Raw genomic sequence first — 23,854 nt, forward strand, 5'->3', positions numbered from 1 at the left:
ATCCAGCACTTCCAGAGTGTGTTCGTGCTGCGTTGAGTGAGTGAGAGGGTAGAGCGAGGTTAAGGCCTGAAGGACCCCTGCTACAGCTCTGCCGACTCAGCGCTGAGCCTCCTCCTTCCCGTCTCGGTCTCTTTGTGCAGAGGCTGATCAAAGACAGCGGCGTGGCACTCCAGAGGATTTCACCACGTCAGTGAAGCTTCTGAGCAGATCAACGCGGACACCCCTATTATGTCTCCCAGCGGGGGAACGCGATGTGAGAGTGCACACACCCTCAGGCCCCGAGTGTGAGGAGCCGTGGAACCATCGCGCTGCGGAAAAAGAGCACGAGCGAACACGTGGAGCTGCACGAGGGTGCTGCGTATGAAGGGTGAATGGCGAATGGGGTTTTTATTTTTTTTTCCCCGAGCGCGTCAGAGCGAGCTAATGGTCTCCAGCTTTGATCAGTGATGAGGAAGGTTGGGCCAAACCGAGCAGAGCTGCCTGCTCCTTCAGATGAGAATCACAGGTTCAAAGGCTTAATCTTTTTTTTTTTTTGCCTGTGCATCTTTACTTAACCCGGGGAATCCTCGTCTTACCTCTGTTCAATGCACGCCCACTGCAAACACGCAGAGAACCTGTCAAAGGCTTTTAAACTCTTCAAATATCCACCTCCACTGCAGCAGAATGGTGTTGTGTAACATCAGGGAAACAGGAAGACAGTTCAAGCTCCCTTCATACAGAAAAAACAAGCAGCTCTTACATGACCTCTGACCTCTGTGTTGATCATGGTGATAGCTAAACATTTTAAGGTTACCAAATACTGTATGTGCGGATTTTTTTTTCTGCAGTCCCAGTTTCTGCCTTAAAAATTGCTAGCATGAGGTAGCACGTACGTGAACCAACCCCTGCTTTGTTGATAAAACACACAATCCCAGTTAAATTACCAGTAAAGATAAGCAAATCATCATCTTTGAGTTACATAAGCATGAGGAGAAAAGTAAACAAACCCAAATACTTAATTAAAGTAAGGAAAAAGACTGCAGCTAGTTAGCTAAACCATCACTCGCAAGGTATAAATGAAACACAAAAGCCCATTTAAAAAACAGAGTATTGCTAAAGTTAGCCAAACTATCACCTTTATGTTAAGCTAACATGATAGAACCGTTCCCTGCCTTATAACAACCCAGTTAGCCAAACTATCACCTGTAAGTAAAGCTAACATGATAGAACTGTTCCCTGACTTAACACAACCCAGTTAGCTAAAGTTAGCCAAACCATACCATCAATGTAAGGTAGCATAGGAAGATAAGAAAACTGATTGCTATATTGAGTTAAATAAGCACAACAACACAATTTAAGGACGGACTATAGCAATAGTTGTGTAGTTAGTAGACAAGTTGTATGCGAAGTAAGCTAGCATGAGAAATTATGATACGTATAACACTTTCAATAACGTGCATAAAATTACGTGGCTTTTGTTTACTTACTAAAAATAATATTACTTTATTCATATTATCATGATGTAGATTGTGATTCGTTAGCAGTGGCTTGTTAACGGTCCAGTGTTTTAGGAGGGTTTATTGTCAGAAACAGCATTGGATACCCATAAATACGTTTATATAAGCTTAAATAAAATGTTGTTGCAGAGTTGCCGTAGCCTTAGAATAAGGTTATAAGTAAAGGACTTTGCTGCTATTGTTCTTCCTACAGCAGCCAAAATGCACGTGTTTCGCAAAGCTAAGCTAACAATGACGATGCATAAATCAAAGAAGAAGTTGGAAAATTTCAAAAAAAGTGGATTTGTTGCATTCTGCAGTCTCACCATTAGATGTCACTAATTCTCACACATTGGACCTTTATAATGTGGGTCCGCATGTGAACAGTTTGGGGGGAAAAGTATCTGTATTAAAGTAAAGTATTTGTCCTCAATTTAAACAGCAAATATGATAAGAATATTAGGTTCTTTGTACCAACAAATCTTCAGGATTTAGGGAAATTCCTCAGTCACTTGCTGCAGCTTCTCATCTTATTTTAAGAGCGTGTAAATCAGTCTTCTCACCATGTGCCAGGGAACCGCACTGAAGTTATTTGTGTCATTTCAGGTGTGAACGCGAACACTGCAGTGTGACAACACGACCGATGTGTACGATGCGCGCGTCTCGTCACTTACCTCATTCTTTGGTGTCTGTAGCCGCAGCTGGGAAGTGAGTGCGCAGGTATTCTCTCGAGCGACAGTCGGCCTGTGGAAAAAAAAAAAAAAAAAAGTGAGAGGGAGGGAGAGAACGTGAGAGACGGGGGGAGGACGAAAAAGAAGAAAGTGATTTTACATTTTTGACAAAACTGCTTGCTTTGCTGCGATCAGAGAGGAACAGGAACGCCGGTGAAGGCAGAGACGAAAATTAAGTGCCTTGATGCTTGAGGTGTTTCTCACAAACCTAATAAATCACTTGCCTGTGTGTATAAACATAAATACTGTATATTTATATACGTTTTTAACATTTATTTCAACAGCTCTTGTGTTTGCCGATGCCTGTCGTTGAGAAGGAGCTGATTTATGTCATTAATGTTACTGGAAATTTACATGTTTTTGTTTTTTACAAATATCCCTTTAATTTGAAAAGCAGTGTTTTAGTTTTAAAGCAGTGTTTTTTGAAAAGACTCCCTTTTTAACCTTTTAAAGGTGCATTATGTAATAAATCTAAAGCAACTGGCCGTAAAATCCTCCTAATATGTCACAGAGACTCAGGAATAATGTTCATATAACAAACTGAACTCACCAAAAACAACAGTACAGACAAAATATTTGCATTAAAAAAAATATTTTGCAGACTGCAAATCATGTTTATGTTTTGAAATCATGTTTTGGCATGTGGCGCCACCTACCGCCGTCTACCAATCATTGCAGTCAGTAGAGTCTCAGCTGCCGAGCAACCACGGGTTGCCAGTGTTAATGTCATTAATGTCTGTCTGGAATTTCTTGCTCATTTTAACCATAAAAGGGCCAGAAAATTATCCTGCGAGAAAGTGTTTTTGCCCATTTTCCCTGAATAACTTTCAATATCTGGCAGTTATTTACAATTTACTGCATGTTAAAATAGTGTTTGGTGGTGGAGACCCAAGGGGAGCGAGGAGACCCTGTTCCGATTGGTCACTTTCAGTGTGATCACACCCACAAAGGGACTTCCTGTATTTGATTGACAGCTACAACAACAAGACGTCCAGAAGCGGAGAGGAACGTTAGCCTGAAGCAGAGTATTTGTACGAAAATTCCGAGTTCCGGCGACAAGTGGAAAGCAGCGTAAAGCTAAAAAAGCTAGCACGCTGTGTACAAACCGTTTTTACGATAAATTCTAAATTACAATGGACACAATCACAGACCAAATGAACTCCTAAAGTAACGAAAGTATGAGGTTTTTCTCGCTCAGAGAGCCTAAAATAGCATTTTTTTTGTGGATAAAAAGCCACTATTTTTTAGCTGTAATGTTGCTTTTCTGAACAAAACACAAACAAACCAAAGCATCAGCTTTTCTGCAGCTGAAAATGTTCAGTAACGTCCATTAGGCAGCCCGTTTTTTTTTTCCCCCCTCTAAGTGTGTTGGTATAAAAGTGTCTGCTGGGATCTGAGTTATTGTTGCAAACAGTGTAAGATCTGCAGTGGAAAAACAAGAAAACCTGCTGTAGTCTTCTGTGTGCCAGTGCGCTGTGTTTTGGATAATAATGACCAGGATTGGACCTGACGGCGAGGGCCAAAATACTAATGCGGACGCTGGTTTCAACGTTGAATTGCGTCATCAGAAAACTGGCATAAAGTCAAAATCTGAGCTCCTGCAAACAAACCGTGTTGACTTTTAAATAAATCAGTGTGTGTGTGAAACGATAAACATTTAAGAACACAATCCACCCCCCCCCCCCATCTCTGATTTGTGGCCTCATAAATTATGACAGTGTGCGTCTGACAGAGAGAAACACAGCAGGCAGAGTGAAGAGGACGAGGAGGAGGCAGCTGGTGCTGCTGCTGCTGCAGAGCAAAGAAAACACTCCACTGAATTTTCATCTGTTCACAGATTGTCTTCTGTCTTTTTTCCCCCCACTTTTCTTTATGCCACAGTCGCTGGCAGCGTGGGATTACACACAGGTGGACAGATGTGCACTGCTGGACACACACACACAGGATTGTGCAGTGAAGACACTGCATTGATTTCCATTTATGTCGTCCCTAACGCAAACCATAACCAGTTAACGCCATCATTAGGACCAGGTTTTTGGTCTCCATGAGGACTACAGGTCCTGACAAGGTCAGTGTTTATGACAGAAAAAAGGTCCTAATGAGGTAATAAAAAAACACAGTACACACACTGATGTGTCCAGTGGCCTAAGGCAGGTTTTTATACTTTTGTCCCCTAAAGCTCCCGAAAGCCTGCAGCCATGTCAGACGGTTCGACTCACTCTTTTTAAAAACCTTCTTTTTGTTTCTCATTTTCTATCAGAAATTGACCTCTTATGAAAAAAGACTATATTGCATATATATAACGTTAATGCATGTTAACGCATGTCGCGTTTCCACGACGACTGACCGGAAAAATACGTGCGTGACGTCATGTATACGTGACTGTGAAGCTAAACTTTAAAAAGCTAGGTATTTGTAGCACTGCGCTTTTCGTTTAACAAACAGACCGCTCCAGGTCGACCATACGCACGCTAACGGCGCTAATGGAGTTAACGCAGCTAATGGAGCTAGCTGGTAAACGAGGCACGTAAACATGACGTCACGCACGTCTTTTTCCGGTCCGGTGTCCAGCACTAATATATATAAAAAAAATTGTGTTGATGCACTCAAACCCTGTGTTACACACAAAAACAACTGTCCCTGTTGTTGTTTTTTTTATTAACATTTTCACGTGTCAGTGAAAGTGAAAGTGCGTTCTGAGTAGCAGAATTATCATCAACATCAAACACAACTATAAAAACTTGATATACATTAAATATTCACTGACTACTCGTGTTAGAAAGACAAACATTCAACCTGGTAAATCTAGTCTGAGTCCGTGATTTACAGAGAGTTAAAGGGGGGATTCCGGTGTTTTTGGTCCAGTAGATCACAGTCGTGACACTTTCAGATCTTGCTAGACCTGAGAGTAATATGTTCGTCTTTGAGTACAAACCCGGGTTACATAAATCAGGATGTGACCTGTTCCAGAGGTTTCAGAGCAGCAACAGCAAAGAAACGGTCAGTCCAGTAGCCGCTGACCTGGTGTCATTTTCACGCATCGTTAAAATCTCTGCTAAATTCAGGTGGAGCGAGGATTAACGGCTCTAAAAGCGAAGAGTCAGAAAATCAATTCCAAAATGAACCATCCGTTAACAGAGTTTATTTAAAACAGGGCTGATGTGTTTCGCGCCTCAGGGTGTTTGTTAAAAAGCGAGCGGCTGCATTTTGATGCACGGGAGCTTAAATTAAAAACATGACAGCTCGGTCTGATAGTATTGTTTTCAGACGGAGGATGCGGTAAACTCATGATGCGACTGTCCTCCAGTGTCAGAGTGGACGAGCAGAGTCCGGCCTCTGCAGCAGCAGAATGTCACACACACATATATTAACATTTAGACAGCCTCGGGGCCCAAACTGGAGCTCCACTTTAAATCAGCGGCACATCGGGGGGAAAAGTTCCAACAGGCCGGTGACGCTGCAGCGGCACCAGCTGGACTCGACCTTCACAGATGTTTTACTTCACCAGTTGTACATGACTGGTTTATGACAGTGTGTGTGTGTACACTCCTCCTCCTCCTCCTCCTCCTCCCTCTTCATAAACACAGTGTTGTGCTGCCGTCAATGTTGATTTTGGTTTACAAACAATAACTTGATTTTTCGAGTTCTAATCGATTACTAAACTCAACTATTTCAAGTGTTTTTTTTAAGAATTAAAACAAGTTTCTCTGATTTTTTCTGTTCCATATGTAAGAATGTGGCCAAAAACGGTTACTACATTCAAATTCAAAATACCGAGGTCTTTTAGGTTTCGTTTTCTGACATAACTGGCAACCCGTGGTTGCTCGGCAGCTGAGACTCTACTGACTGCAATGATTGGTAGACGGCGGTAGGTGGCGCCACATGACGCCAAAACATGCTTTCAAAACATGAACATGATTTGCAGTCTGCAAAAGATTTTTTTAATGCAAATATTTTGTCTGTACTGTTGTTGTTGGTGAGTTCAGTTTGTTATATGAACATTATTCCTGAGTCTCTGTGACATATTAGGAGGATTTTATGGCCAGTTGCTTTAGATTTATTACATAATGCACCTTTAAATGTGAATATTTTACGGTTTCTTTGCTCCATATTAACAAAGAAATCATTAAAACTGAATCATCTTAGTTTGATAAACATCGTAATTTCCAGGTTTGACAAACACTAATCAATGTTTTTGCGACATTTTATGGACCTCATCAACAATTAAGCTCAATTAATATTTATTTTTTGGGAGCATTTTCTGGTAAAAACTCTGACCTTGTGAGGACCAGTAGTCCTCATGGAGACCAAAACCTGGAGGCAGAACCTCATTTTCTGAGGAACTGGTTGAATATTCAAATATTCCAAACTGTGGCACATGAGAACTAGTGAGAGAAATGCAGGATTCACAGCGTGTTGAGCTTAGACGCAGTACACTGTGCTGCTTTGTTAGGTCATTTCTTTAATCACTGCAGTCATTAATAAAACATTTTTCAATGAAGCGACTTTTTATTATCAAACCGATCATCTATTATTTAACCGTCGATGGTTGAACTTGGTTCACGTCGTCCAAACGAATGGAAGTCGTAGTGTCGTAAAAACCATAGCTGCACAAACCTGTGTGTGTGTATGTGTGTGTGTGATAATGCAGAGGTGACAACAAGCAGAAATATACAAGCTCTGCAGACTTGAATTATTCAGAGAATGGAAATGGAGCAACAGCGGGGGTGAGGTTTGGTGTGGAGATGGATGGATGGATGAGAGGTGGTGGCAGCAGCGATGAGGCCAAGGAGGTTGGAAGTTAAATAACGAGGGCTTTATGTGAAACCTAAGCGACAGCGACCGTCAGTGTTTGAAATAGGTACTGCAGTCTTACTTGTTAAGATGGAAAGAGGCCAAATTTTAGGGACAACAGAAACGAGGAGCTAAAAAACGTCAAATGTACGTTAAATATCCTCCAACAACATGGCTGAAGATCAATTCAAAAGTTAAATAATAAAAAAAACTCTCATCACTGTGTTAGTCCAACTAAAACTGGACATTAACATACATCTAAACATGTAAGTTGGCCTAAAATTGTGAGAAATCAAAGTTCTTGAGTCAAGCTACGATAGCATGTATACTTTCTGGGCACAGTTCCAAACCCGCGGCTAACACATTAGCAGGAAATAATAACATTTGTTGGACGGATGAAGAGACTGTGCCGTCACCTTTAAGAACTAGATAGTTATACGTTCATGGATGCTAGGAAGACCTGCTAACCGTTAGCCACAAGCTAAACTGGAAACTGCTCATGCTAATGCTCAGCGTAGCCTAGTTACCCTCTCTAAAATAGATAACTTTTACATACTGAACACTCATCTAGAGAACAGCAACGGCAAATTTCCAACAAAATTCCGACCGATCATAAAACTAGCTTATGAGCATGTTAGCGTTGAGGGTGTGGTCGAGCGTAAACAGCAGTGTGAAAACTAATCAAACTAAGGTTCAGAGTAACATTTAAACTTATTTACTCCCTGAATCGGAACAAATACAGGTATGAAAGCTGTGTATTGAAATGTACCGAGACAATATAACGTGCGTCGTAAATCTCTGGTGACATAATGGTTATTGTTTTCTTACATAATGTACCTTTAAAAGGCCTCATCAAAAGCAACACACACACCTATATAAGACGAGAACACAGAAGTTTTCTTATACGGGATGAATTTTTGCATCTGCAGAGAGTAAAATACAGAACAAACAGATGCTTCTTACATAAATAGATCGTCAACTTCAATATCTGCACAAAAAAAAAAAACACATCAGCTCTCTCCCTCTCCCTCTTCTCTAAGTACACACACACACACACACACACACACAGAGGTTTGTGTAGCTGTTCTTCTTAGGACATGGCATTGACGTCCATATATTTGGACAGACCTGAACAAAGCCCTATACCAATCCTTAACCATAACCAGTTAACGCCAAACCCTAATCTTAACATAAGCACATAAAAGACTTAGCTTTAAACTTAACACGGTCCACAAAAATTACGTTCTGCCTCATTAGGACCAGGTTTTAGGCTCCATGAGGACTCCTGGTCCTGACAAGATCAGCGTTTATGCCAGAAAAGGTCCTACAGAGGTAAGAAAGGCAAGAACACACACTCACACAATGCGCTTCTCACTCTCTTTTATTCCATGCATGCCGGCTCCTCATCTCCTATCACTCACATTGAATTTCCATCTGTTTTTGCAATCTGGGAGTGCAGCTGTACAGCTCTTACATTTACTGTCTTCCTGCCAATGCAATGGAAACCCAAAATGGACACTGGAGCACAAGGAGCCATATTTATTGCCTCTTAACGGGGGGAAATATATGCGTTCATCTGCTATCTTAAGAGTCTTACGGTCAATGAAATCCCCAAAAGGTCCAGTTAGAGAAAGTCGTGCGTCAGCATTTGTGTGTCGTAACAAGAATATTCAAATCAAATTAAATTTAACTAATTATATTTTTGAATTTAAAGTGGGTGAGTCATAAAATCTACCACCTGACAATTTTTTTTGAGTCTGCCACCTGACAAATTTTTTGAGTCTGCCACCAGACAAATTTTTCGAGTCTGCCACCTGACAATTTTTTTGAGTCTACCACCTGACCAGAGTTCTGGAGCGATATGATGAATTTAGCCCGAACTATAGTGAAAAACACACTTTCACATTTTGTGTTCCCACTAGCCACGTAGCAGGCTACCACCGAGACAAGGATCTTTCCCTCCCATCTTCTTTGTCACCCATTTTTCCTTTCACCCCAACCGGTCGAGGCAGATGGCCGCAAATTTTTTGAGTCTGCCAACTGACAAGAGTTCTCAAGCGATCCGATGAATTTAGCCGGAACATTTTGTGTTCCCACTAGCCACATAGCAGGCGTCCAACCAGACAGACTCCGCCCTCACCTTCCTTTAATCTGTATGCAAGTTACCGCGACAACCACAGTAGTCGCCCATAACTATGTTTGCTTCCAACACTTTTCTATTCTTCTTCATCTCCTTTTAAAGGGCCGATCGGTCCATGGCGACGTCCCACATAAGCCAGTCATTGCGCCACCTACTGGCACCAAGAAGTACATGTTACCAACATCATTTTCATGAAGCTTTCTGGGTGTGGTCTATAAGGCATTATTGGTGGCCTCTCTCACCCGACATATGTTCTACTCTGGCTTTCTTTCTTACAGCGGCTCACACCGAGCGTATACAGGTGACTTCCATGGGAAAAAAAGGGAGGGAACGTAATTAGCGACTTCCGCCCGGCGCAAAAGCACTCAGACAGAGAGGAGAGGTCTGGAAATAAGCTGTTACTGTGCTTCTCAGGCAGCTCCTCAGAGTCCCATTACCAGCGCATGTCTTCCCATTAGTGTACGAGGAGGAAGAGGATGAGGTTTGACGAAGGAGTAATGGATTTTCTAGCCTGGAGATAATGACGATGTCCACAAATGACGGGGGGGGGGAGAAAAAAAAAAAATGAACAGCAACATGTTTGGAGCAGATGACAGGAAACGCAGATGCGATGGGGCAGCGGCAGCAGGAGAAGAAGCCTCAGTGCATCGACATGTCGGAGCTTCTTCTTTGAATGATGAAATGTCTTTGAAATCTGTTTTTCCACGAGTGTGAATTTTTCATGTTTCTCCATGAGCACGGACTGAGTCTGAATTTTTAAAAATCCACCAACTTTTCACAACTATAGTTTCTTACATTTGCGACGTACTTCTCCACACAGTAATGCTCGGTCTGGTACAGTATGGAATCATGGCTTCTATCTACATCAGTGTGTGCCGTGGCGTATTTGACATTGTTTGGGTACGAAATGCAAAAGATATCCGAACAAATGCAACAGATACGAAGGCCTTTTAAAGCGGACCTAGAACGGAAGTTCCAATTAATGCTGTTAAGTTCACTGCTGAGAACGTATTGTTATCTCGGGCTCAGTGAGAACTCTGAAGAAACCCGGTCCTTTTTTTCCAAACAGCACTTGTCATGAACAGCGTCTGATGAGAGCTTCAGCGAGGAGAGATTTGTATCGGCTCATTTACAGGAACTAGAAGGTTTTTGACCATAAAAACAAGTTAATGTTTGTAAGTAGACCTCCATAACTCACATTATATGTGCGATAGGACCACTCTATGGGAGGTTTAACAACCCTGGCTTGGCAGATTCTGATCTTTGCGAGATCCATCACAAGGTCCTGTTTTGATTGCCAATTAGATTTGATGAATTTGACCAATTTATTTAGAGATATTTCACTTTTTATACCAAATTTGCCTGGTTATAATGAGATTTTCACAGAACTAAGGCTGTAATTTGGGCAAAATTTGGATCTGGTGAACCAAAATCATAAAAAAAAAAAACATCGCTTGTTAGATTAATTTGACGGTTCACAACAAATTACCGCCACCTACTGGACTGAGGTAAGAAGCTTCTTGTTCAGGTTCAAATTATACAGTCTAAAAGTGCTTCCGACTTGTTTTTAGTCCGCATCCACGCCCTCTTGGCTCAAAAGTGATTGTTGTGTTGATTTTCAGAGAAAATGAAGGACACAAGCAGCGTGTGGAAGAATTTCTGGTTCTACACAATCGAACAAAGTAACGAACGAATCTGCGGACTCTGTCGTTCAATCGGTGCCAACGTCACGTGACCACGAAACGGTGACGTGAAAGAAGTTCAATTTTTTTTTACACTTGAACAAATTGGGAAATGTCGTTACTGAGCTCCAACATTACTCCCTTGAACAGATTAAACAAAACCTGAGCCTCATTTTATGAATGTTCTGGCGCTTTTTTTGTTTCCTTTTTGCTGATTCTGCCAACATGAGGTTACGTGCTGCTACGATGCTTCAAGCCAGAAGTCAACACTTGTAAACAAAATTAATTCATGGACACAGGAGTCAGCGGCACCTCAGACGATGGCAGCGAGCCAGTGCAAAATAAAATAAAAAGGTCTCTGTGAGACCATGAACCAAAGCAAACTCAATGTTTCTACAGGGACTGAGTTTTTTTTTTTTCTTTCTCCCAGTTATTTATTTGCTCCGATCATAAGTCTCTCAGTGTCAGGGCCCGCGATTAGCTTCAGCCCCTCACGACGACCCTCAGAAGAATAAGTGGTGTGGAGTCGCTAATGGAAGGACGGATGGCGCGGTCACTAATGCAGCATCTCCCCGATGTGTCAGCTTCCTCTCTCTGACCTCAACCTGTCAGCTTCTCTCTGTCACAGTGACCGCAGATGGGTAACAAAAAAAAAAAAGAGAGTGAGTCGAGGAAAGTGTCTCCTCACCTTCTACTGACTGTCCGCGTTCTCTTAAGACAGCATACGGCACGTGATCCAGCACATACGACCCTATGATACAACAGATTTGGTAAATATTCTGTATTTACAGCACTTTCCTAGTCTTGATGACCACTCAATGCTGCTATAAAGTACAGTTTTCACACCCATTCACTTACATATTCACTATTACGGAGAAAGGTTCTATTTTTTGGCACCCGTCCCACTAGAGTAAAATGGTATGGTACGGTCAGGCCGACCAAGTAAAGGCACCGTTCTTGAAAAGCAAGCCTGACCCAGGACTAAACCATTCCATACTGTACCAAAGCAAAATGTGGTTTCTAAAGTCTGGGTCGGGCCCCCCAGGCGGGTCACAGGAGATTTAGTTCGGGCCCCCCCTATTGTTTTTTATTTATTTAACATTTATGTGCATTATGTTTTTAAAAAAAAAACTAGTGCATGGCACGTTAACGGCGTCAACGCTAACACACGTTAGCGCATGACCGTCAAAAAGACACGTGTGGTCTCCCGATTGTTAAAATTAGTCTCTCAATTAACGCTAAAGTTTAAAAACAGAGGCATACATATGCAGCACACGGGTACGCTGGTTATTTGTTAGCGCTGCTCTTTTCATTTAACAAACAGACCGCTCCAGTTCGACTGTAGGGGCGCTAACGCCGCTAAATGGGCGATTGTGAAGCTAACTGGTAAACGGTGCATGGACTCCGGTGCCACGTAAATGACGTCATCCGCGTCTTTTCCGGATCAGTCGTCATGGAAACGCGTCGTGCGTTAACGCTGACACCGTTTACCGCCGTTCACGTGCCCAGCACTAAAAAAAAGCATGCATAAAATTAAGCATGATAGCATGATAAACAAATTAGCTCTTGCCAATATTTATATTGGGATTTTAAAAGGTGTGTAACCTAGAGACTGGATTTGCACATCGGCTAAATTAACTATGTTCATTTGCACCAGATAAACATATACACTGGTTTACACCTGGGAAAAAAAGTGCTACAGGGGTTTATTTACACTTAAATTGGTCATAAATGTATTGTTATTTGCAGTCTACATTGTCATATATTTAATATGTTTGACACTGTGTTTCTTTATCTTATTCTCATCCCTGCTCGACAACACCTGGTACATGATGAGTGTGAGAAACTCCTCCCGCAGACGGAGAGATGAGCGACGGAGGATGACATCATGGTTTGCTTCTGCAGTGAAGGGCTGATGTGTGAATGAATGCACTGCAGCAGAGGAGTCGTGTGTGTGCGTGTGTGTGAACACAGAACATTTCACAGCTTTTCTTCTTCTTCTCTCCTTATGAAACAGTTCTCTCCTCCTCCTCCTCCTCCTCCTCCTCCATGTCCTCCCACACTCATGGAGTTTCTCTCTTCGCTCGAGAGCGTGAACTTTTTCATTTTTGCATCCTTAAGAAAGAGCCGAGCCTCTTTTCAAATGTTTCCCCGCTCACATATAAATATGCTCCTCAGAAGAGTTTGTCTGCCAAACAAACGCAAACATCCTTCACTCCTCCTCCTCTTCCTCCTCTTCCTCACTCTCAGGCTGATGTGCATTTTTTTTTTCGCTTTGTCAAAGTTCCTCAACCTGTGACATCATCACTGTCTCACAGTTGTCCTTCAGCGCTGGATCAGAGGACTTCTCAAACGGTATTGATCACATTTCATCACCTTCCGCCAAGGAGGTTGTGTTTTCATGTAAGTTTTGTCCCTCTGTTCGGAGGAACTTCCTGTCTTCACTTAACAGATCAATATGACACATTATGTGACGGGTCAATTAGTTAAAAGGTACATTTGTGTAAAGCTTCTCGGTCGTTCAGGGCCTTGTGTCTTCTGGAGTTTGGCTGTAGACAACTGGACTAATATCTGCACAAAATGATCCATGTCGTCAAAAACTTTCAAGGTCCTTGAAAACTTTTTTTTTTCCAAATTCACAAACTTTCAATGACCCATGTCTATTTAGGGCAGTTTCCAAAAAGTTTCAAGGTCCATGAAACTTTTTTTTTTTTTCAAATTCAGAAACGTTCAATGACCCATGGCTATTTAGGGCAGTTTTCAAAAACTTTCAAGGTCAAATGGAACTTTTTTTTTTTCAAATTCAGAAACTTTCAATGACCCATGTCGATTTAGGGCAGTTTTCAAAAACTTTCAAGGCCCTTTAATTTTGTTTTTCCAAATTTTACAAACTTTCAAGGAACCATGTCTATTTAGTCAGATTTTGAAAAACTTCCAAGGATTTCAAGGACCCATGGGAACCCTGAAAGTATCTTACTCTTTCTACACCAAAAAGATTCATGGTTACTTGCAACATTTGCAAACATTTGATGGATGTTCGGAACATGGCAAAATGCAACGATACAAACTGAATCAAGCTCCTCCAAAAGTATCGTATAAAACTGTACTGTTTTAAGTCATAAATCCTGCTTTGCGCTCTTCGTGTCAGATATGACGTTCAGTCGTTTGCAACGGACAGACGCCGTGTGTGTGTGAATCTAACAGAAAAATCCTGCTTTGAACTCCAAACGTCAGCAGCTGTTTGAGTCAAAAAGACTGAAAACCAACATTTTTGCTGCAAAATTGTGAACCGTGTTGTTTCAACTCGGCTGATTTCTACTCTTCTTCCCCCTTTTGGCTGCATTGTCTGAACATTGGGGTCTGATAGTCCTGATCAAACATGCTCCTGAAACCTCTAACGATACCAACAACGGCCATTCTATATATCTTATAATGAACAAAACTCATTGGATATGAATCAAAATGTGGTCTTCTAATTTGATCCAGATTACGGATTTGGTTCAGTCCCATTGAACAATTTCAGATGTGCATCTCAGAAGGTAAAGTTCTACACAGATCCAGAAGGTTCTCCTGGATCCAGTGGATTTAAATATAAACACTTCAGCTTCTGTTTCAGTAAAACACAGGCGATAAAGTGTTAAAACCTTCTTATATTGTCACTTAAACTCAACCAGCTCCTCAGAAATGAGGTTCTGTCTCTTCAGAACCAGGTTTTGGTCTCCATGAGGACTACTGGTCCTGACATGGTCAGTGTTTATGACAGAAAAAAAAGGTCCTAAAGAGGTGAAAAATACAAGAATATAAGGGGATGAGTGAGCTCTTGTGGTTGTTGTGGTTGTGAATGTACAGTTTTTCTGTGTGGTTTGTGTTCAGTGGAGGTTACAACAGAAGAAGCACAGCACAGCCTAGTGGCAGAAAGAAGAACAGCCACAGAGGAGAACAAGAAGAAGATCTTTTTCCCCACTTTTCTTCCTCAAAAATGACATTTATTATTATTTAAAACTTAATTTTTTTTTTTTACGGCCCCTTATTTCAACAAATCCTTCAGGATTATTTACGCGTTTTGACAGAACTCGTTAAAGCTGTAAAATCACTCATTTTCCTCCACCCAATTATCCGGTTAATTCAAAGTCATCGGAAATCTAAGAAAATTAACGAATAAACAGAACAACGGGGCCAATTTGTGTGATGTGTGAGTCTGTGTCATTTAAATATGAAGAGACGCAATCGGATTTCTCTGAAAAGATGAAAATAATGAAGAAAAAACTACAAATACACGACGCAGTTGTCATTTAAAACGCAGTCATTTAACGTAACACTGTCAGCGTTTAGCATAAAAGGATGAGAAGTTGATCCAAATTTGTATTTTAATGACAAAACCTGGACATAAAAGATGACGTCCAACGTGAAAAACATAACATGTGAGATTTTTGTTATTTTCTCGCGTAATCAACTAATCGTATGGTCCATAAAATGTTGAAAAGTGTTCGTTAAACATGGAAATGATGATGTTCTTAAACGTCTCGTCTTGTTTTGTCCACAAACAAAAGTTCAGAGTCAGTTAGAATGATTTCTTTGTGACACGAAGCAAAGAAACCAGAGAATATTCACATTTAAGAAGCTGAAAAATCGGAGAAACTTCTTTTAAAAAAAACACTCAAACCGACCTAATCTAGTGTCAAAATAGTTGATAATAACCAACAGAGTGAGGTCATTTTTACGAAGTGAGGACATTTTGGCCGGTCCTCACTTTGTTTTCATTGAAATCGCTTCCTTAGGTTGTAAACATGCTATACTCAATTTGGTACAAAAACCCGTTTTCCAGCCCTGGTGTTTCACACACACTTTTCCGCTCTGGGGCTCCACCTGCATACATTTTATGGTACTGCACCCAGTAGTGCTATATAGATGTCATTCGTGAAGTAGATATTTGTAATTGTGTTGATTTATAAAGTGGAAATGCTGGTCCTCACTTTGTCAGCACTAATACCCGGTCTTCAGTGTACAGCAAGTACGTGTGTGTGTGAGAATGTGTGTGTGTGTGTGTGTGTGTGTGTATACCTGTCTGATGGGCTCGGGGACACGGTAGCGGCAGCAGGAGTGTGTGAGTTTCACAGCTGTGTCCAGACTGATCTTGTGGCCGACGGACACATACACAGGTTTGGAGCTTTTGTCAGAGCTGCGCAGCGCCTGCACACACACACACACACACACACACACAGTAAGTATAAGACTTTTAGCAGATCACGTGTGCGTTCATGTTCTTATAAAGTCTTTGTTTTCTTTCGTTTGTGTGCATTTGTCCTTTAGCGCACCTTTCCCAGCACTTTGCCCGAGGCGGCTGTGAGCGCAAAGCTGTCTCCTCCTCTCTGCAGAGCAGCGATCTGTGGAGGCAAAGAGACGAAAGAATCAAAGTCAGAGGAGGATGTTCAGCGTGTCGGAGCAAAACAGCAGCAAAGTGAAGAAACAACAGCAACAAAAAAACAAAAACTATGAACCTGCCTGAGACCATTCTGTCTCTGTAACCTCAGTGTGTCCCCACTTTCATTTCCAGTCAAAGACGGGGTTTTTGTCTTTAACCTTCGTCCGGCGCTCGGTCCGTTCTGACCGATTTTACAACTTCACGTAACTTTTACAACTAAAAGTACGATAAATGTTGTGTTACACACAAATGCACACTGGCTTTGTCTCAATGTGCAAAAACAGGCCAAAAAATAGAAGCTATGTACAGGCTTTTTGCCAACTCCTTCCTCTCTGGTGACAAAAGCGCAGGTTTACCGGCTTCCTGCAAAAGCGCGATTACCGTAATAACCACAACGTTAGCTTTGATGTGCAACTTCTCAGCTTTCAGAAAGCGCTGGATTATTTTACGATAGCACAAACCGTCGCATAAATATGCAAAGTTGTACAAACTCTCCCTCGTCTGTGATAAAGAGTTAAGGTAGTTTAAGGTAGTTTAAGGTAGTTGAGGGTAGTTGAGGAAGTTGAGGGTAGTTGAGGTAGTTGAGAGTAGTTGATGTCGTTACGGTAGTTGAGGGTAGTTAAGATAGTTGAGGGTAGTTGAGGAAGTTGGGGGTAGTTGAGGTCGTTGAGGGTAGTTGAGGGTAGTTAAGATAGTTGAGGGTAGTTGAGGTCATTGAGGGTAGTTGAGGTCGTTGAGGGTAGTTGAGGTCTTTAAGGTAGTTGAGGGTAGTTGAGGAAGTTGAGGGTAGTTGAGGTCGTTGAGGGTAGTTAAGGTAGTTGAGAGTAGTTGATGTCGTTACGGTAGTTGAGGGTAGTTATGATAGTTAAGGGTAGTTAAGATTGTTAAAGTAGTTGAGAGTAGTTCAGATAGTTGAGGTAGGTTAAGGTCGTTAAGGTAGTTGAGAGTAGTTAATGTGGTTAAGATAGTTAAGGTAGTTGAGGGTAGTTAAGGTAGTTGAGGGTAGTTAAGATAGATGACTGTAGTAAAGGCAGTTGAAGTAGTTGAGAGTAGTTAAGATAATTGAGGGTAGTTAAGGTAGTCATGGTAGTTGAGAGTAGTTAAGGTAGATGAGTGTAGTTAAGGCAGTTGAAGTAGTTGAGAGTAGTTAAGTTATTCATGGTAGTTGAGAGTAGTTAAGGTAGATGAGTGTAGTTAAGGCAGTTGAAGTAGTTGAGAGTAGTTAAGTTAGTCATGGTAGTTGAGAGTAGTTAAGGTAGTTGAGTGTAGTTAAGGCAGTTGAAGTAGTTAAGGTAGTTGACGGTATCCACTTCCTGGTTCCCTGACCTTTGACCTTTCTACCACACCTGGGAGTTAAAGGTCTTACACAGAGACACTTAACAGACAAGCAGATTGACGGCTGTCTCGCTCGACCACTAATCCACCGTCGCGCCTAAGCGTCCACAGAAGCTGAAGTTTGGCTGCGACTGTTGACGAGACAAAGTCAGAGACAGAGTGGGTGACGTGAGCTGGAGTCAGCAGGTGTGAGCTGTGGGTTTGTGCGCCAGAGGCGTGAAGGCAGCTCAGTCTCCATGATGGATGGAGTCAACGCTCCACGGTGACTGATTACAGCGAGCAGCCAGCAGGGAGACAGCGAGGAGACGCACGGGTACTCCAGTCCCAGCTGGGACCGGGCCAGCGGTGTTTTGGCTCGCGTGAGGAAAGCGTAGGACCGAAGCCAGAGCCGAGAGACGGAGCAAGACATCAATAACACACCGGTTTGGGTCAAAGCCAGATTATGTACGGGGGAAGGAAAGGGAAAGATCAGAGGGACGCTGCAGAGGAACGTCACGAGTCAAGGACAAAAATGAACAAATTATCCTTCCCTTTAAGAGTTCCAGGGCCTGCTTTGAAATATGAAAATCCTCTGAGGTCCACACCAAACCCTTAAATCAAGACCCTTATCTAAATCCAAGTCAAACCCTAACCCTAAAACCAGGTCTTGACCCTTAAAAAGCCTCTTAAAGATGTGACGACCAGCCAAAATGTCCTCACTCCCTATGGTTTATATGTTTTTCAGTCCTCACAAAGCGACAAACACAAGAACACACATCTGCTTTTATATCTTAGTGAGGACAGACTATAGACATAATGCATTCCCTAACCCCTTAACTTAGCCTTAAGTGTCTAACCTTGACCCTAAACCTAAACATAACATAAACCCAATTCAAACCTCAACCCTTAAACCAGGTCTACTCCCAGTAAAAGCTCTTGAAAGACGTTTAGTCCTCACTTTCCCAAAATGTCCTCACTCATTAAGGTTTCTAGGACATTTGGTCCTCACAAAGCCACAAATACAGGAACTTCATTCCAGACCGAAAACCAGGTCTCAACCCTAAAAAAAAAAAGCTCTTTAAAGTTGTGGGGCCCAGAGAAAATGTCCACACAAGGTCAAAATGTCATTTTTTGGACCTCACACATACACACACAAACTTGCTTTTATATCTTAGTGAGGACACATTTTCGACATATTACATTCCATAGCCCCTTACCCTAACCCCAAAAACCAGGTCTTGACCCTGAAAAATCCCTTTAAAGATGCGAGGACCAGACTAAATGTCCTCACTTTACCCAAATGTCCTCACTCCTTATGGTTTCTACTAGGTTTGGACATTGTTTGGACCTCACACATGCACACACACAAACACAAACTTGCTTTTCTAGCTTAGTGAGGACACATTTTCGACATAGTGCATTCCCTAGCCTCTTACCCTAACCCTAAAAAAACCTTAACCCAGCCAACCACATTCAGGCAGTCTCCATGAGGACTATGAGGCGTTTATACCAGAAAAAGGTCCTAAAACGGTAACAAATACAGGTTGATTTGTTTGACGGAGACAAACTGGTGTCTGAAAGCCTCAGAGACGCTCGTCTCGCTGCATATTTGTTGTTCGAAAGCTCTCGCCGGGCTGGAAATGTCTCCGAGCGTCTAATGGAGTCTGGCGGCGTCTCACGTGTTCGTGAAGCTAATCCGATTTGTGCTAATGATGTGAAGTTCGCTCCAGAGCCTGAAACGACTCGTGTTTCACAGACTCATTTCATCTCTCTCTCTTTCCCGGTGATCAAACAACAGCTAAAAAAGACTCGCGAAAAACCTCGCAATAATGTGCGACGCAAATAAGACTCGAGCTCACGGAGAGCGACAATCATATTAGCTCGGACGGGAAAAGAGAGTTCTAGAATTTCATGCTTGAGCCACTGATCCAGAACAAACACGTAGGTTTCCTGTTTATTTTGTAACCAGAAAATCTTAATTTTGTATTAAAGGTGCATTATGTAATAAATCTAAAGCAACTGGACATAAAATCCTCCTAATATGTCACAGAGACTCAGGAATAATGTTCATATAACAAACTGAACTCACCAACAACAACAGTACAGACAAAATATTGGCATTAAAAAAAATATTTTGCAGACTGCAAATCATGTTTTGGCATGTGGCGCCACCTACCGCCGTCTACCAATCATTGCAGTCAGTAGACTCTCAGCTGCTGAGCAACCACGGGTTGCCAGTTACGTCAAAAAACGAAAACCTAAAAGACCTTGGTATTTTGAATTTGAATATAGTAACCGTTTTTGGCCACATTCTTACATATGGCACCTTTAAATAAATGTGTTTATTAGAGGACAAGATGGCCGTCCAGATTTTCGTGGTAATAGAAAAAGCACAGATGGAAAAAAAAATTTGCCAGTTAAATGAAAAATATTTTTTCATTCTTTGATGTAGAGGCCGCTGCCAGACACACACACACACACTTCACTTTCCCTCGTTTTTGTTCCGTCCTCAACAGGTTACCGTGGGAACAAAGTCAACATTTGCATATTAATGACATCCAACGTGTCGCTGTCCCTCAGGTCCACTTTACTTTATCCAACCAACAGCTTTGATTTGCATTCCAAAAGACACACACACACACACACACACAGTGAAAAAGTAATTGTGGATTCTGTCCTTTTCTTTGTCCCACACCAACGACAACAAAAACAGACTCTTGTCAAGGTTAACTCTTATTTTTACGACACCAGCGTAAACATTAGCGGCGTCAACCAAAACGACGTCACAATCTCGACCTTCGGAAGCAAAGGTGCATTCGAAGATTTAGCCACGCCCCCAAGTACCGAATCCGATCAAGGATTTGGAGAATCACGACGACGCCTCTAATAAGCATCGTCTACCTCTTTATCCTCACACAAGCGCCTACATTTACTCAAATATCGCTAAAAACATATTTATGCTATCACGCGACATCTCGTCCCGCGAGAAATAACGAGATGTCGCAAAACTGGACTCGTAATGTGAAAACACCTGTAAGTACGGAATTTTTTAGAAATAACTTGCGATAAACTGTTGTGTGTAGCGTGTTTGCTAGCTCACCTGTGATTGGTGCTCCTCATTCTTGTAAACACCCTGCACCTGCAGCAGGTTCTTGGCCACGCCCACACACGGTAGCCCCGACAACACTCCCAGGTGACACGCCAGACCGAATTCTGTTAGGGCAGCACATTACGGTAATTACTATTTTTTTAGTAATATACCCGAATCAGAGCCCCGAAAAAAAAAATCACGTAAAAACAGATGTGAAAAACGTCTCGTAAATGTCACTAAATCTTAGACAGTGAGTAGCGAGTTTGCCTGACCTCTGTAGTGGAAGAGACCATTTCCGTCCACAAAAACCACCTGAAGACAAAAAGTACATAAGTACAATCATTGACATGATCATTCATTTACATTTGGTTGTGCTTTCAAGGGCCTTGAAAAAAATTTTTTCCCAAATGTACAAACTTTCAATGACCCATGTCTATTTATGGTGGTTTTCAAAAACTTTCAAGGGCCTTGAAAAACATTTTTCCCCAGATTTACAAACTTTCAATGACCTATGTCTATTTATGGTGGTTTTCAAAAATGTTCAAGGGCCTTGAAACATTTTTTTTCACATTTACAAAAAAATTCAATGACCAATGTCTAAGGGTGGTTTTCAAAGACTTTCAAGGGCCTTGAATTTTTTTTTAATTCACAAACTTTCATTGACCCATGTCTATTTCGGCCAACTTTCAAAAACTTTCAAGGCCCTGACATTTTTTTTCCAAATGTACAAACTTTCAATAGGGCAGTTTTCAAAAACTTTCAAGGTCCTTTGAAATGTTTGTTTTAATTCACAAACTTTCAATGACCCATGTCTATTTAGTGTGATTTTAAAACACTTTCAAGGCCCTTGATTATTTTTTCTTTCAAATTTACAAACTTACAATGACTCATGTTTGTTTAGATCAGTTTTCAAAAACTTTCAAGGCACTTGACATTTTTTCCCAAATGTACAAACTTTCAATGACCCATGTCTATTTATGAAGGCTTTCAAAAACTTTCAAGGGCCTTGAAACATTCTTTTTCACATTTACAAACTTTCAACGACCCATGTCTATTTATGAAAGTTTTCAAAAACTTTCAAGGCCCTTGATTTTTTTTTTTTTAATTTACAAACTTTCAATGACCCATGTCTATTTAGGGTGATTTCCAAAAAACATTCAAGGGCTTTGAAATGTATTTAATTTTTTTAAAATACACAAACTTTCAAGGATTTCAAGGACCCAGGAGTGAGTCTGACCTGAGGCAGAAGTTCAGGCTGGTTCTTCTGCAGACGCTGCAGCGCCTCCAGGAGGAAGGGAGTTTCTCTGAAGGCCAGGAAACCAGCGACGTACGGCGCTGTCAGCGCCACCATCTGACTGTCTTCATACAGCACCTGGGGTTTGATTAAAAAATAAATAAATAAGTTGTATTTTCATGTGTCAAAGTGAGACTCCGCCTCCTTAGCTGAGGTCTTCTGACCCTATTTTTAAATTAATTAGTTAAAAAAATAAGATTTAAAGCAACCATCATGACTTTTATATTTACAGTAGGTGCTGCAGTTCCCTCTGTCACCACTAAGGGTCAGCAGGCGCTCTCACCTGGAGCTCAGGGTAACTGAGAACGACGAGTTGTGCGCAGGCGTTGACGTCGTCCCCTTTGATGAAGGACAGGTCGACTCCACCCACTCTGTCCAGGCCTGAGAAGTGTGGACGGGTCTGCCAGTCCTCAGTGTCCTCGTCCACCACCTGCTGTCTCAGACGAGCCTGTTCACTGCATTTACATAAAAAACATAAAAATGAAGGACACGTTTATACGGTTTGGTAAAAACCTGACTCCGGTTGGGTGAGGTTTACTTAAACCTGACTAAGGTTGAATGAGGTTTGGTAACATTTGAGTGAGGTTTGGTGAGTTTTAATTAAACCCGACTATGGCTGGGTAAGGTTTAGTGAAAACCTGACTTTGGCGGTGTAAGGTTTAGTTAAACCCGACTATGGCTGGGTAAGGTTTAGTTAAACCTGACTATGGCTGGGTAAGGTTTAGTTAAACCTGACTGAGATAAAATGTGGTTTGGTAAAACTTGACTAATGTTTGGTGAGGATTATTTAAACCTCATTAAGATCTGGTGAAGATTATTTAAACCTGATTAAAGTTGGGTAAGGTTTACTTAATCCTGACTCAGGTTGAATGAGGTTTGGTAAAATTTGAGCAAGGTTTGGTGAGTTTTACTTTAACCAGACTATGGCTTTGGTAAGGTTGAGTTAAACCTGACTAAGATTGAATGAGGTTTGGTGAGGATTATTTAAACCTGATTAAGGTTGGGAAAGGTTTACTTAATCCTGACTAAGGTTGGATGAGGTTTGGTAAAACCGGACTAAGGTTTGGTGAGGATTATTTAAACCTGATTATGGTTCGGTGAGGATTATTTAAACCTGACTAAGGTTTGGTGAAGATTACCTACACCTGATTAAGGTTGGGAAAGGTTTACTTAAACATGACTGAGGTTGGGCCAGGTTTACTTAATTCTGACTAAGTTTGAATGAAGTTTGGTAAAACCGGACTAAGGTTTGGTGAGGATTATTTAAACCTGACTAAGGTTTGGTGAAGATTATTTAAACCCGATTAAGGTTGGGCCAGGTTTACTTAATCCTGACTAAGGTTGAATGAGGTTTGGTAAAACCGGACGAAGGTTTTGTGAGGATTATTTAAACCTGATTAAGGTTGGGTAGAGGATTATTTAATTAGTTACATCTAATTAAGGTTGAGCCCATCAGACAGGTACAGTAACAGGTGCGCACACACACTCTCACACACACACACACACACACTGTCTACACACAATTCAAATGTTAGTCCTAAATCTAACCAGTTCTGCCTCATTAGGACCAGGTTTTTGTCTCCATAAGGACTGCTACAGTGTTCGTGACATTTACACTGACAACAAATACAGCAAAGAGGAAATACACACACACGCGCTGAGGCGGAAGGTGTTTGTTTGTGGGTTGTTGTCAGTAAATAACAACAGGAGTGGACAGCACAGAGGGACACATGAGGACACAGAAGGACACATGAGGACACCTCACCCCTCCCACTGAAGGACCAGCTCTTCTGCCGGTGGAGAAAACATCTAAAACCCGTGTCACCGTGTTCAAAAAGACACGCCAAACCGCGTCAGCGTGACCAAACTCCCAAACTCAGTGTTTAGCTTCCGGGTGTTGACGTCACACGG

General features: G+C 41.6%; 1 protein-coding gene across 1 annotated transcript; it reads right to left on the reverse strand.

Annotated features, from left to right (window-relative positions):
• Positions 1–2,150: 2,150 nt before the first annotated feature.
• Positions 2,151–23,752, reverse strand: LOC310940626 (endonuclease V-like; the record flags this gene model as incomplete). Its single annotated transcript, XM_083905615.1, has 8 exons — positions 2,151–2,219; positions 15,884–16,012; positions 16,138–16,206; positions 20,659–20,771; positions 20,922–20,961; positions 21,887–22,021; positions 22,227–22,398; positions 23,709–23,752. The coding sequence occupies 8 exons, from the start codon at positions 23,750–23,752 to the stop codon at positions 2,151–2,153; spliced, it is 771 nt and encodes a 256-aa protein (XP_083761741.1).
• Between the last annotated feature and the right edge of the window lie 102 nt (positions 23,753–23,854).

The sequence above is a fragment of the Microchirus variegatus genome (genome assembly GCF_963457635.1).
Source record: "Microchirus variegatus genome assembly, chromosome: 19".
NCBI lineage: Eukaryota > Metazoa > Chordata > Actinopteri > Pleuronectiformes > Soleidae > Microchirus > Microchirus variegatus.